General features: G+C 57.4%; 1 protein-coding gene across 1 annotated transcript; it reads right to left on the minus strand.

Moving 5' to 3' along the window:
* Positions 1–556: 556 nt before the first annotated feature.
* On the minus strand, positions 557–9987 carry NEFH (neurofilament heavy chain). The gene is made up of 4 exons (XM_074973231.1): positions 9160–9987; positions 5000–5199; positions 3425–3549; positions 557–2693 (listed from the first exon to the last, which is right to left on the minus strand). The coding sequence occupies exons 1-4, from the start codon at positions 9962–9964 to the stop codon at positions 1115–1117; spliced, it is 2709 nt and encodes a 902-aa protein (XP_074829332.1). The 5' UTR covers positions 9965–9987; the 3' UTR covers positions 557–1114.
* Positions 9988–14377: the final 4390 nt, after the last annotated feature.

Raw genomic sequence — 14377 nt, forward strand, 5'->3', positions numbered from 1 at the left:
GTGCCAGTGGCCTGGGGCACAGACTGAATCCCCTACCTCTCCCCGCTCCACGTTCTTTGCAAGTTGGGCTTCCCACACTCTAAAGGAGGGCTTGCCGGAGCATTGCAGAGCAATGGAACCATTGCCAGTGCTACTGGTGAATGCTTAAGAGCGCTGGACTGCACTGTGGAAGGGACTAGATCTAGCCCATCTGTTAATTCAACAGCAGAACTTCCTTCTTTAGAGACCAAGGCCTAGATTCTCCCAGGTAGTTGGGTGCCCAATTCCCATTGATTCCAATGGAAGTTAGGAGCCTACATTCCTTTGAGCACCTGGGCCCAAGTCCTGTCACAAGGACCAGTGTCTAAGGGTGATTGAATGGGAACTCCAGCTGTTTGTATCAAATCCTCCCAATCCACACATTCCCATAGAGCCCTGCCCTCCATTGCTCAGTGGCCTTTCAACAGTGGTGAACTGTGGTCCTGTTCTCCTATGGAAGGAACTGGCAGATAGGAGACAGAGAGTAGTTAGTCTGTAAGCATTTTATTTCTTATTGCACAGAAGCAATTGAAAGTGGACTTGTATAGTGCACTTCTTATTTCTTTGTGTGTTTCTGCAACTAGTGTCTAACCTGCTTCCCTTTAAGTCAACCACAGATGGTGCAGTGTACAAAGGAGGATTTCAATAATTTCCTTTTGTAAAATGAAAAGGCATTTACAACTCTGAGTTTCCTACCTTACTGTACTTCTCCGCGGTATAACAGAGCTCTAACTGTGTACATTCTTTATTGCATTTGTCCATCTATTGCACATACAGTAAATAAATGCACTTATTTGGAAAAGGGGCAGGTTTCTTTTATAATTCAAGTGTTTAAATGTGGCATTCTGCATGTATCACATTCTGCTATTGAAGCTATCATAACATAACATCATTGGTGGAGGCTCAGGTACTGGGTTTTGATTTCTTTCACATAAACATATTGCTAACGTGAGCTCCAGCTCAGAGGTGGGAGGGCACCCACCATCTAAGTAAAGGCTCCTCTTGTGAAAACAAAAATATAACTGACCACCTGGCAGGGAGAGCCTCCGAGTTCTCTTTGGTGGTCCATCTCCTCGCACGTCCCAGCCTCTGCTCTTCACTTCTCGCTCTTCTCGGCTTTGTCGTCGGCAGCAGCAGCTTTCTCTGTGGGTTTGCCCTCTTTTGGGTCTGTGCTGGAGGACTTCTCCACTTTCTCTGCCTTGGGCTTGCTAGCCTTTGGCGCATCTTTGGGTGTCTCTGCCTTGGGGGTGTCCTTGGTGTCTTTGCTGGATTCTGTCTTGGCAGCCGTTGACTCTTCTTTGGGTTTAGCTTCAGCTTTGGGTTTCTCCTCTTGGTCCATTTTGGGCTCAGCCTTCTCCTTTTTAGGTTCTTCCTTCTTTTCTTCAGACTTCTGTTTCTCAGGCTCCTTCTCTGCTGGTTTGCTGGGCTCCTTGGCCTTGGCTTCCTTTTCCTGAGGTTTAGGTTCAGGCTTCTGCTTAGCAGCTTTCTCCTCCATCTTCTCTTCTTTGGGTTTTGGTGCTGGTTTGGCCGGCTCCTTCTCCTTCACCTCTTTCTCTTCAGGCTTTACAACTTCCTTTTTCTTCTCCTCAGGGGCAGGGGGCTTCGGCTTGGCAGCTTTTTCCTTGTCATCTTCTTTGGGCTTCTCCTCCTCTTTCTTCTCTTCTACCTTAGGCTCAGGTTTGTGAGTCTCCTTGGCTGGGATTTCCTTTTTTGGCCCCTCCTCTTTCTTGCTGTCTTCCTTCTCCTCCACTTCCGGTTTGGCTGGGGCTTTCTCCTCTCTCTTTTTTGGCATCTCTTCTTTTATGGACATCTTGGGTTCTTTCTGGGGTGATTTGATCAATTCCTTTTGGGGGGTTGTTTCTTTCTCTGGAGGCTTGGCCTCACCCTTCACAGGAGGCTTGGCCTTCTCTGGAGACTTGGCTTCTGGGGACTTGGCTTCCTCTTTGGTGGGAGATGCCGGCTTCTCTGGAGACTTGGTTTCCTCTTTGGTGGGAGATGCCGGCTTCTCTGGAGACTTGGCTTCCTCCTTGGTGGGGGATGCCGGCTTCTCTGGAGACTTGGCTTCCTCCTTGGTGGGGGATGCCGGCTTCTCTGGAGACTTGGCTTCCTCCTTGGTGGGGGATGCCGGCTTCTCTGGAGACTTGGCTTCCTCCTTGGTGGGGGATGCCGGCTTCTCTGGAGACTTGGCTTCCTCCTTGGTGGGGGATGCCGGCTTCTCTGGAGACTTGGCTTCCTCCTTGGTGGGGGATGCTGGCTTCTCTGGAGACTTGGCTTCTGGGGATTTAGCTTCCTCCTTTATTGGGGACCTGGCCTTCTTTGGAGACTTTGCCTCCTCCTTTTCTGGGGACTTGGCCTTTTCTTCTTCACCTTCCGCTACTTCCTCAGGTTCTTCCTTCTCTTCCTCCTTTGCCTCAGCTTCTTCCTCACCCTCCTCTTCAGCTTCCTCTTTCTTCTCGGCCTCCTCTTCCTCCGTTACCTCTTCAGTCACCTGGATTTCCTCTGTCTGCTTCTCCACAATCACGGTTTCCTTATCAGACTTCTCCACCACTTTGACTTTCTCCTCACGTTTCACCTTTATGTGGGTGGAAATGCTGGGGGGTTTAGGGGGTGTCTCAGGGAAGGGGAAAGGTCCGAGTCCAAACCCGATGCGGCATTCCTCTCCTTCCAACAGCTTTCTGTGAGAGAGACAGAGAAAGGAAGTCAGAGTCCACTTTGCAGCTCTGAAAATGTTACTAGTAAATCTTAACTTTGCTTTTGTGAACACTTGAGTCTGACCCAAGCCCACTGAACTCAATGGGAGTCTTTCAGTTAAGCACAATGGGCTTTGTATCAGGCCCTAAGGACTCCCTTGGGGTCCTGGTTTCTCTTTGACATTCACCCTTCCGGCTCCTTGGAGGGGGGTGTATTTTGCTGTTCACAGTATTTTCCCCAATGGGGCTGGGGAGATCAGCTTGCTGTCCATACAAGCCTGCTGTAAGATTTCATCCCCTTGCCTCCACGCGCATGCTTTAGCTGGGGATAAGCCAAGGAGTCATGCAAAACCTGGGGGCCGGAGCAGCTTGATGCTTAAGATATTGGTTCCCCTCCTGCCCTTGGGTAGGGCCATCTGCATACCCAAGTCTCTGTCTGCACTGCGGCTGGGAGGTGTAATTCCCAGCTCGGATAAACATCATATATACTCGCTCTGCTCAGCGAGATGAGGGTGGTGGCTTGGCAGAACTGCCCAGGAGAGGCTGTTAAATGACTTAGGGACTCTGAAAGGAAGGCAGTGGGGGTGATGATACTGATTAGTGAAAAGTCCCCTGTGCTGGTGTCTATTTTGTACGCTTAGCATTGGATAGTTCTAAAGAACTTGCTGAGAGCTGCCTCCATGAGCTCACCTCTACCCCTGCTTGTGGCTCTGTACCTGTAAGCAGCAATTTCTATATCCAAGGCCATCTTGACATTCAGCAGGTCCTGGTACTCGCGGAGCTGGGCTGCCATCTCCCACTTGGTGTTCCTCAGCTCGTTGTCCAGCTGCTGGATGGTTTCCTGCGGCAGAAACACAATTAGGGCTGTGTTCCAGGCTGCACTGCCCCTGTTCCAGATTTCCACTTTCCACAAGCAAAGCAGAGACTGAGCTGCCACTGTGCACCTTGGGACACCATGGCGTCCAGTGCTCATCTATCACTGCCTTTAGATCCTGCAATGCTAGCTTCATGTGGATGCGCAATTCACTGGGCTCATTCTGCACTCAGATCATCACCTCTTTGCTAGGGCCAAGTTATCTCCAGATTCGCCAGGGACTGCTCCCTCTAATTTTTTACATCCATATGCAGAATGCATTGTCTTATGTGCACCAATAAGGAGGTGATGTGTGGCAGGAGTGGGGCCAAAGGGTTCAAAGTGTGGGAGGGGGCTCAGGGCTGGGGCAGAAGGTTGGGGGTGAGGGCTCTGGCTGGGGATGAAGGCTCTGGGGTGGGGCCGGGGATGAGGGATTCAGGGTGTGGGAGGGGGCTCAGGGTAGGGCAGAGGGTTGTGAGGGGGTGAGAGCTCTGGCTGGGGGTGCAGGCTCTGGGGCGGGGCCAGGGATGAGGGGCTTGGGGTTTGTGGCAGGAAAAAAGGACTCCCCCCAGCCCTCTCGCCCCACAGGCAGCAGCTCTGGGGGAGAGGTGCCTCTCCCTGTGGCAGCCCTACATGCCCCAAATTACTCCCCTCCCACCCCCTACCTCTCTCCTGTCTCGGCCTCTGCGGCTGCTGTGTGGCCCCACAACTTAGAAAGAACTATCCACCCCGTCTCCCCCATGAGGTGAGGAGCTGCTGTATTGGATTTGGCTTGCGATAGTCTAAGGAAAACATCAGGAGTCATGTCCCATCCCACTGAGTCTCCCCACCTCTCAAAGAGCAGCAGTTCCCCTTTGGTGATAACTTGCGGTGCAACTGTCCCTAGTAGATCACAGCATGGTGCTAAATTCCCCAAGCCACGAAAGCAAGCCTGTTCTCATTCTTAGTGAGTGAACTGGCAGGGCATATTCTAGAACACAGCTGGTGATTCAGAGCTCCTCCCTTGAGCCATTCCACCATCAGGTGCTTAAACCCTGTATAGGGATGCAGAGGGATAGTTTGATGAGTCACTGTGGGGATAGTTCAGACTGGTCAAAACCTAAGAGGGTCTGGAGTGTCTCTCTGAGGCAGAGATTGGAACAGATGATGTTCTGCAGGGACAACCCTAGAAACAGCCAAGCCTGGGGAGAAAGCTTAGGCTGAAGTTTACAGTTTGGTGGTGTTTGAAGTACCAACAAAGCCGAGTCCCAGGAACGGGGTGGGCTTGGATTCTACCCAGTGCGTGTGTACTCTGCTCAAAGCCTGGAAGTAATTCCACCTTCCTACAGCTAGGCTGCCATGCCACTTCCCGCCCCCTGCATTTCTGGGAAGAGGGTTATACAGGCCTTGTCTGGCATGGGACACTGGCAGCTGGGTGATGTCCTCTGCTGTACGTTACCTGACAGGACAAGACATTAGCATGATGACGGTCTTCTATGTCCGCTCTCTGCCTCTCTAAGGATTCCTTGGTCCCCTTGAGGGCTTCAAATTCGGTGACCTTGGACTGGAGCTGCCGGCGGTATTCTGAAATCTCCTCCTGAGCAGAGCGGATTGCATCTGTGTTCACCTTGGCAGCTTCTGACAACTTGTCCAGCCTCACTGCAGTGGTGGATGGAAAGAGAGAACTGGAGAGAGGAAAGAAGAGAGAGACTCTCTTCCTTCATTAGATAAATCCTATGTTGTTCTACGGCACCCTTCACTGTAGTGTCAGAGTGCCAGCCATTCAGTCCCACCTCCCTCCCAGCGGAGGTTCTCAGAGGGAGGAGGTATCCTGCAAAAACCTCCTGCAGCCCTGCATTTGTTCACATACCCAGCACTGCTTCTTTTAATTGCAAAGAGCTGTATCCTCGTCCCTGAAAGGCTAGGAGAAGCTAAGGTTGTCAGAAGACAACAATCTGCTGCGATCATTTACCTATGATGGGAGGAAATTCTCCAGTGCATCGGGTGGCCATACACCCCATTTTGGCCAGGACAGTCTCTTTTTATGCCCTGTTCCATCCGTCCTAACATTTTGACAAAACTGGGCATTTGTCTGGTTTGCTTTTTCCAACTGATCATCATGCAGGGGGGCAAGTGGCAATGCCAGCTCTGTGCTGGAGGGAAGGCTAGGAGGAGCAGCTCATGCCAGCCAGCCCACCCCACATGCAGGGGGATGAGAGAGGCCTCGGGTGGCTCCATGCAGGGGCAGGTGGCGGGGGGGGCTTGGACCACCAGCCCCCCACATAGGGGGCAGGTTCAGAGGACCAGCCCCCCCATGCAGAGGGAAGGGGGGGGTCTCAGGTAGGCAGCAGGGGGGCTCAGGTCAGCCCCAGGCACCAGTGAGGAGGGAGACCTCAGGCTGGTCCCCCGTGGGCTGGAGGCAGGGAGGGCTTGGGCAGCCCCACATGCAGGGGTGCGGTGGGGGGGCCCCCAGGGGGAGGGGGACCTCAGCCTGGCCCCATGCCAGCGGGAGGCAGGGAGGGCTTGGGCCAGCCCTGCACACAGCGGGGTGGGGGGGAGCCCTCAGGTCAGCCCAGGGCTGTCACCCTACCAATGTAAGCCTTACATTCAATCCACTCCTTTCTCTTGCAACATTGTCACAAAGCTGACTGCTTCAGCAAGCTGCCACAGAAGATGGAAGAGACCAGTTTGATCAGAAAATCCATCTCCCTGAAAGCACAAGTTATAGTCCTTCTCCTTCACACATTAAATGGCTATTGTACTTGAAATTAACCAAAAGGCCATGGAGAACCCTCCTGAGAGGACTCAAAGGGCTGAAGAGCTCAGAACTGGAGTAGCCTGATTAACATTCTTCTTGGAAACTTTTCCATCTTACCCAGCATCACAGTTTTGCAAAGCAGGTGAGGAAAGCCAGCACGCGTCCCCCTCAGCTGACACGCAATCCCAGGCTGGCCAGGAGACGTGCTGCAATGACACAGCACGCTTTCAAGGGCAGTTTGCTGCAGTTCCAGGCAGCTGGTGGGTCCTCTTCATTACAAGGCCCCTCCAAGAAGCTTGGTAATGGAGTGGGGCTGTCACTGTACTAGCAGATTCCCCAGATTCAATCCCCCCCAACAGCATCAGAAAGTAAAGGGTTTGCACTCCGGCTGGCAGCTTCAACCCCACCAGTGTGAGCTAGCAGGCTGAATAGTGGGGCGATGGGCAGCCAGGACAGGGCACCTGAGTCTGAGACCCTTGCTCCGCGGCACTCCTGCCTGGCAAAGGCTAGGAGGGCTGCAGAAGGCTCCTCCTACTCTGGGTAAGAGGGTTGGGGGAGGTCAGGTTAGTCTGTTGCAATCTCCTGGCATCCAGAAGTGGCAGGGGTCTGAAGGAAGCTGCACCCAGCCCACATCTGGTGGGAAGATGATCGTGATACAGGGGCTCCAGAGTGGGGTAGCGGGAAAATGCAGAATCCCACACCCCCATGAACACCCCCGCTCCCCAGGTACAGGGCCATGCCCAGAGGTGGGAGGGCACAGCGAGGCTCCTGTCCTGCCCTGGCAGCCGGCTGGAGCCAGGGTAACAGGGCTCGGCCATCGGGAGAGCACTACAGGAGCAGACAGGCCGATGTGAAGGGGCCTGGGGCAACCCCTTCCTTGGGCGGGGCTGCTGCTGCGGGCGGATCCCGGCAGCCAGACAGCTGGCGCTGGGCTGCTCGGGCCCACCGCCCCTCGCCTGGCTTTGGCGGCTCAGACTGCAGGCCCGGGGGCTGTAACGCCCTGCGCACCCTCCGGACCAGGCTGTAGGTAACCAAGCCCCGCCTGGGCCTCGCCGGGGTTTGCACAGTGCGAGGCAGCTGCTAAGGGCTGTGATTATTACTGACTGCGGGCGGAGCCTGGAGGGCCCGTCTCGGGAGCCCGGGTCCGGGGCTGCAGCGCCTTCTGCCTCGGCTCCCATCCCCTCCAGAGGGCGAGGTGGTGCCAGGGCTGCAGAAGGGCCAGGAGAGTCTGGGCGTTGGCACCGGGAGTCGGGCCAGTCTGCCGCTAGCTCCTGGGCGCTGGCACCGAGCCCAGCCAGGCTGCAGGGGTTCCCGGGCAGGGGGCGGAGCCGGACTGCAAGGGGGGAAGCGGCTGCTCGCCGGTGCCCTGCCGCTGCTCTTCTCCCGGGGCGGGCAGCGCTGCGTTCCTCGGCCCGTGGGCAGCGTCCGGGCTGCCCCGACCAGCCTCGGCCGGAGCTGTGAGGATGGCGGCGGGGAAGCCGCGGGGCAAAGGCTCCCCAAGATGTCTGGTCTCCCGCAGCCCAGACAGGGACTCGGGCGCACACCCGGGCTGGGGCACCGGCGTCACCGGCAGGCGCACCGCAGTGCGATGGCGCTGTCCCGGGTGCTGATCCCGCGCCGTGCCCGCCCAGGGGCGCTTTGCAATGGGGACGGGACAGCTCCCTCCAGGAAGGCCAGAGGCGCAGCTCGGCTCCGCAGCCGGCAGAGCTCCGGCGACCCCAGACCCTGGGGTGGGGGGGTCCAACCAGCGGGGCGCGTCCCCACGCAGGCAGCCCCGGGGGCAGGGAGCTCGCAACCTAGCAAACCAGGGACTGGCTTTGGGAGCCCCCAAGGGCACAACGCCACCCTGATGCCTCCCCCGGCCCCCAGCAGCGCGCCCTGACACAGGGCGTACAGGAGCCTTGGAACCCCGCCCGCCGCCGCTGGTCCCCAGGGGCCGGTTCCTGCCTTGCCCCCCGGAGAAGCGCTCCGCCCGGGGAGCGACACGGGCGCGCTAACCCCTCTCCCCAGCGCAGAGCTAACCTGGGCGTTGGGAGCGCTGGGAACCAGGCGGGCGCCCGGGGCTGCTCTGTGGCGGTTAATCCGGGGGCAGGAGAGCAGCGGTAGCGTCCCGGGTCCGCATGGCCAGTGCGAGGAGGCCGATTGCGCAGCTCCAGCCCAGCCCTTCCCGAGGCGGGGGGTGCCTTGCTGGGTTATGCCTTACGGGGCTTGACTCACCTTGTAGGAGTTGTTCTGGCCTGACCCCCAGGAGCCTCCGCCCCCTGCAGCACCCCCCGGGAGTGCTTGGCAGGCCAGGGAGTGCCGGGCGGCTCTGGCCCTGGGCTGAGCTTGCGGCGGAACAGTCCTGACTCAGCCCAGACTGCGACGCCCGCTGCTCCCACCTCGTGCACATCCCTCCGGGCCGACACCCGCCACCCCCGCCCTGCTGCAGGGAGTGGGGCGCCCCAGCCTCCTGCGAACTATCGGGGCGAGTTCCCCAACGCCCCATCCCTCCAGAGCAATGGGGATGCCGCTCCCCACTAGCTGCCTGGCCCCAAATCCCCCTCCCTCTCCCCTCCAGGTGGTGCAAAGGGGGTGCCTGCGCCCCACATTCCTCCTTCCTGGAGAGCTATGGGGGCTGGAGGTACCGTGACCCCCGCCCCGCAGCGCCAAGGGGTCTCCCCAGCCTCCTCCTCCGATACCGTGACCCCCGCCCCGCCCCGCCATGGGTCTCCCCAGCCCTTTCCTCCGATACCGTGACCCCCGCCCCGCCCCGCCATGGGTCTCCCCAGCCCCCTCCTCCGATACCGTGACCCCCGCCCCGCCCCGCCATGGGTCTCCCCAGCCCCCTGCACGGGGGCGAGCCCCTCCCGGGCGCTCACCGCGGAACCACTCCTCGGACTGCAGCGTGTTCTGCACCGCGTGCCCCTCCAGCTGGGCTCGGATCTCCTTGAGGGCCGAGGTGACGTCGGGCTTGGCGGCGTCGCGGAGCTCGAGCGAGGCCTGGCTGCCCTGGATCTGCAGCAGCAGGTCGCTCACCTCCTCCTCGTGGACGCGGCGGAGGAAGAGCGCCTCGTCCTGCAGCGCCTGCGCCTTCTTCTCCAGCTCGCCCTTAGCCAGGCTCGACTCCTCCGTGTAGCGGCCCAGGGCGCGGGCGGCCGCCTCGGCCTCCTCCCGCTGCCGGGCCTCTTCGTCCAGCCGCTGCCGGAGGTGCTGGATGTCCTCCTCCAGCCGCTCCAGCTCCAGCTGCAGCTGCCCCTTCTCGCTGCCCAGCCGCACCACGGCGCCCCGCATCTCGCCGATCTCCCGCTCGCAGAGCTCGCCCAGCGCCGAGCGCCCGGCCTGCTGCTGCCGCAGCGCCGCCGCCTCGCCCTCCAGCTGCCGGTTGCGCCCCTCCAGCTGCCGCACCTTGTCGATGTAGCCGGCGAAGCGCTCGTTGAGCGCCTGCAGCAGCTCCTTCTCCGAGCGGGCGCGCAGCTCGCCGTTCAGCGACTCCAGGCTCTCGGCCGACGAGCCCAGCTGGCTGTAGCCGCCCGCGCCTCGCCGGAGCGGGGAGGCGGCGGTGGAGCCGCGGGACCACGACTGCGAGTGGAAGCCGCTGGAGGCCAGCGAGCGGGCGCCGCTGCGGGCGCTCTCCTTGCGGAGCGAGCTGGCCCCGAAGAGCGCGTCCACGCTGTAGCTCAGCATGGTGCGGGCGAGGCGGGCCGGGGCACTGCGGCAGGCGAGGGGAGCTGCCGCTTATATAGGGCTCCCGGCGCACGGAGCCTCCTTACAGACACCGAGCCGGGAAGGGAGGGGGCCTCTCCTCCTCCCTCGCCCCCCCTCGCCGGCTGCGCCGCCCGTTCAGTGCGGGGGGGGGGGGCGGGCGCAAAGGCAGGAGCTAAGTGCCAGGTGTATGGGGGGGGGGAGGAAGGCGAGAGCCCCGAAAGGATCAGGAATTAGAAGATCCCCTGACCCCTTCCCACCAGGGGGATTCCCCACCGTGCCCCCAAAGGAGCAGGCGAACCCCAGGAGAAGAGAAGATCAGGAGTTAGAAAGACCCCCCCCGCACACCTCCCTTTCCTCGCTGGCGAGATGAAGCGGGCAACCCCCCAAGAACACGGCCCCGCTCCTGACCCCGCCGCCAACCAGATTCCCTTTGCGCTGGGGTGAGCGGGGCAGGGCGGGGACTTGGAGAGGCGACAGCTCGAAGGGACCAGGTGATGGGAGGGCGGCAGGTCACCCGGCTCGGCCGCTCCCTCCCCGGCGCGCTGCGGGGAGTCACCCCGCTGGGTTTTGCTGCGGTTGGCTAGAGGAGAGGCTGGTCAATTTCCCATCCCCAGCAGGGGCAGGGAGCTGAAGCTGTGCTGGGAGCTCTTCCCAGTCCCGCGCTCTTCTCTGTGGCTGGCTCGCTAGCCAGCTAAGCTCCGGCCTCCACCTCACCGGCAAACGCTTGAAAGAAACCCGGCAGCCCCACCGAGCTAGAGCCTTGCGGGGAGAGAGTGGGGACAGGCGAGTCACTTTCCTGAAGGCCAGCAGGGGCCATCCCTGCTGCGAGGGGCCCGTTTCCCTCTAGGCAAGGGAACCGCGCAGGCTGATGACTTGCAAACTCGAATCACCCATGAGCCACCTGGAGCTGCCGCAGCCCGGCCCCGCCGGGGGAAGGAGGGGCTGCTGCAGAAACAGCAGAAAGACGCTCAGAGGACGCGCCAGGTCTCGAGAATGACACAGGCATGGCCTGAAACGGGTTATTTCTCTCCCGTTTCACAGGTGCTCCCGGGCCTGTCTGTGCAGGTGTGTGCCAGCCGGCATGCCCTCTTCTGGGGGAGGGGCAGCCTCCTCAGGAGAGTTTGGGAGGGCGAAGCCCCTGGGTGGGCACCCAGAGCCATCTATCGCCTTACACTCCATCTCTGTCTGCATTTCTAACCCATCCACCCAGCCCGTCCGCAGCACCAGGCTACACATACAGACAACATCCCTCTTTCAGCCTGTGCTGAAACTGGGGGGGTTGAAGGGCTGTGGCTGGATCCCTCCAGTCTTGTTTCCATGCTAGGAGGGAGAGCTCACTGCTTGGGTGGGGGGACTCTTGCATGATGCTTGTGAGCTCTCACAGCCAGGCTGTGACCACAGGCGAGTCCCCAGGGCAACATCATTGGCACACTGGGAGAGGAGGAGCCCTGAGGAAAGCAATTGAGGGTGAGCTTGGGGGGCGGAGGGGGGGTTGGTTCCTTTCCCTTGTGCTGCATGCGGAGGGACTTTCTTTAAGTAAGAGGGGAGCTGGGAGTGGGATTTTACTTCTAAGAATGTCACTGCTGAGCTGGTTTGACATGGGGGGGAGACCTCTGTCTATGGAACACGTATACCCCTGCTAGTCACAAATGTGCCTCAACCCTGGCCCACGGGGGAAAAGAGTGGATCTCAGCTGCCAGAACCAGGCCTTGCTGCCAAGATAGCCAGCAACAGGGGACATTGTCTACAGCTCATTTCCATCGGATGATGGAGTCTTTCAATCTCTACCCACTTGGACTAGGGGCCTACAAGTGCCAATCTTCCTTTACCACCTCTCTGAGCCCTTCAGACCCCTGCATTGCTCAGCTGTTTGTTTTTCAGTGACCTAACAAACACTAATTCACCCTTCCACTATCCAGATGTAGCTGAGCTGAACTTGCTTTACTCTTCCATATTAGCCTCATTTCACAGATGAAGGAACTGAGGCACAGAAAGGTTGAAGCCAACATTTTCAAACCTGGATTGCTAAAGTTAGGTGCTCCAATCTAATGTAGGTGGCTAAATAAGTGGCCTGATTGTCAGAGGCAAGGAGCAAACACATTTGATTTCAATGGTGCTGCAGGAGAATTTGCCCTAGGAATTTTATATTTACCTAGCAACTCCATTGCTGGTATGGTGTTGCCAATTTGACATTTCCTAGTCAAAAGGAGTTTGCCCACCACTTTTAAAGGCACTCTGCCTTCTCCAACACTGACCTGCAGCTCCTTGGCAAGTGAGACAGCAATTTAATAACCCATTCAACATACACCGCAAACGAATGTAATGCCCGAGCGAAGCCACAAGAGGGAGGCAGAATGAAATTACTTGGCCAGGATGCTGGAGTTAGCACCCAGACTCTTGCAAAAAGGGCCCTGGACTATTTGCAGATCACAAATGGGCAGGCGCTTGGTTTTCTCTCTCACATGTCTGGGACACTGGTTTATTACTGATACAGAAAGAAGAGCATCAAATCCCAAAGTACAACTTCCCTCACAGCCAGGGTTCCAAGAGGTCTCCTCTCAAACTACTCACCTGGCTAGAACCTGCTTCATTGATGAGAGCTGAGGAAATCACAGCATGAAGGGATCTTGCTGCTCTCATGGGCAACCTCGTTTTCTTCCTCTTCTCCCCAAGAGTCAAGCATCTTTTCCCCCAGCAACCAGTAGCTCAGAGCAGGAGTGACCCCCGCTCACATCACCATTTGATGCTGAACTGCTGCAGCAGTCCAGGTAGACATGCCATCATCAAAGGACTGCTTCCAAGTGACAGGCTAGAAGACAGTAACTTCACTGGGGGTTGATTGTCCCTTTTCTAGCCACAACTGGCTCTTAACAGAGCAAGGAGGCCACATGATGGCCTGGGAGTCAGGGGACCTGGCTTCTATTCCTGCTTCTGCCATTAACTCACACTTTGATCTTACTTGTGTCACTCCCTCTTCCTGTGCCTCATTTTCCTCATCTGTGAAGTAAGAATCATCCATACTTTAGTGAAGTGCTCTGCAAACAACATGTGACAAGGGTTTTATAGGTTAACTACGTGCAACGAGCCAGCAGGGCTCACTTGCCTCCTTGAGCTTGCACTACAGCAAAGGTCCTCAAGGAACCCATTCTGAAGCGCTTGGAGGAGAGGAAGGTGATCAGGAACAGTCAGCATGGATTCACCAAGGGCAAGTCATGCCTGACCAACCTGATTGCCTTCTATGACGAGATAACTGGCTCTGTGGATGCGGGGAAAACGGTGGATGTGATATATCTTGACTTTAGCAAAGCTTTTGAAACTCTCTCCAATAGTATCCTTGCCAGCAAGTTACAGAAGTATGGATTGGATGAATGGACTATAAGGTGGATAGAAAGCTGGCTAGATCATCGGGCTCAATGGGTAGCAATCAACGGTTTGATGTCTATTTGGCAGCTGATATCAAGCAGAGTGCTCCAGGGGTCGGTTCTGGGACCGGTTTTGTTCAACATCTTTATTAATGATCTGGATGATGGGATTAATTGCACCCTCAGCAAGTTTGCAGATGACACTAAGCTGGGGGGAGAGGTAGATACGCTGGAGGGTAGGGATAGGGTCTAGAGTGACCTAAACAAATTGGAGGATTGGGCCAAAATAAATCTGATGAGGTTCAACAAGGACAAGTGCAGAGTCCTGCACTTAGGAAGGAAGACACCCATGCACGGCTACATGCTGGGGACCAACTGGCTAAGCAGCAGTTCTGCAAAAAAAAGGACCTTGGGATTACAGTGGACGAGAAGCTGGATATGAGTCCGCCACGTGCCCTTGTTGCCAAGAAGGCTAACGGCATAATGGGCCGTATTAGTAGGAGCATTGCCAGCAGATTGAGGCAAGTGATTATTCCCCTCTATTCGGCGCTGCTGAGGCCACACCTGGAGTTTTGCATCCAGTTTTGGTCCCCCCACTACAGAAGGGATGTGTACAAATTGGAGAGAGTCCAGCAGAGGGCAGCAAAAAGGATTAGGGGGCTGGAGCACATGACTTATGAGGAGAGGCTGAGAGAACTGGGGTTATTTAGTCTGCAGAAGAGAAGAGTGAGGGGGGATTTGATAGCAGCCTTCAACTACCTGAAGGTGGGGTCCAAAGAGGATGGAGCTCAGCTGTTCTCAGTGGTAGCAGATGACAGAACAAGGAGGAATGGTCTCAAATTGCAGTGGGGGAGGTCTAGGTTGGATATTAGGAAACACTATTTCACTAGGAGGGTGATGAAGCACTAGAGTGGGTTACCTAGGGAGGTGGTGGGTTACCTAGGGAGGTGGTGGCATCTTCATTCTTAGAGATTTTTAAGGCCTGGCTTGACAAAGCCCTGTCTGGGATGATTTAGTTGGTGTTGGTCCT

This window comes from Natator depressus, chromosome 15 (assembly GCF_965152275.1).
Source record: "Natator depressus isolate rNatDep1 chromosome 15, rNatDep2.hap1, whole genome shotgun sequence".
In the NCBI taxonomy this organism is placed as follows: domain Eukaryota; kingdom Metazoa; phylum Chordata; order Testudines; family Cheloniidae; genus Natator; species Natator depressus.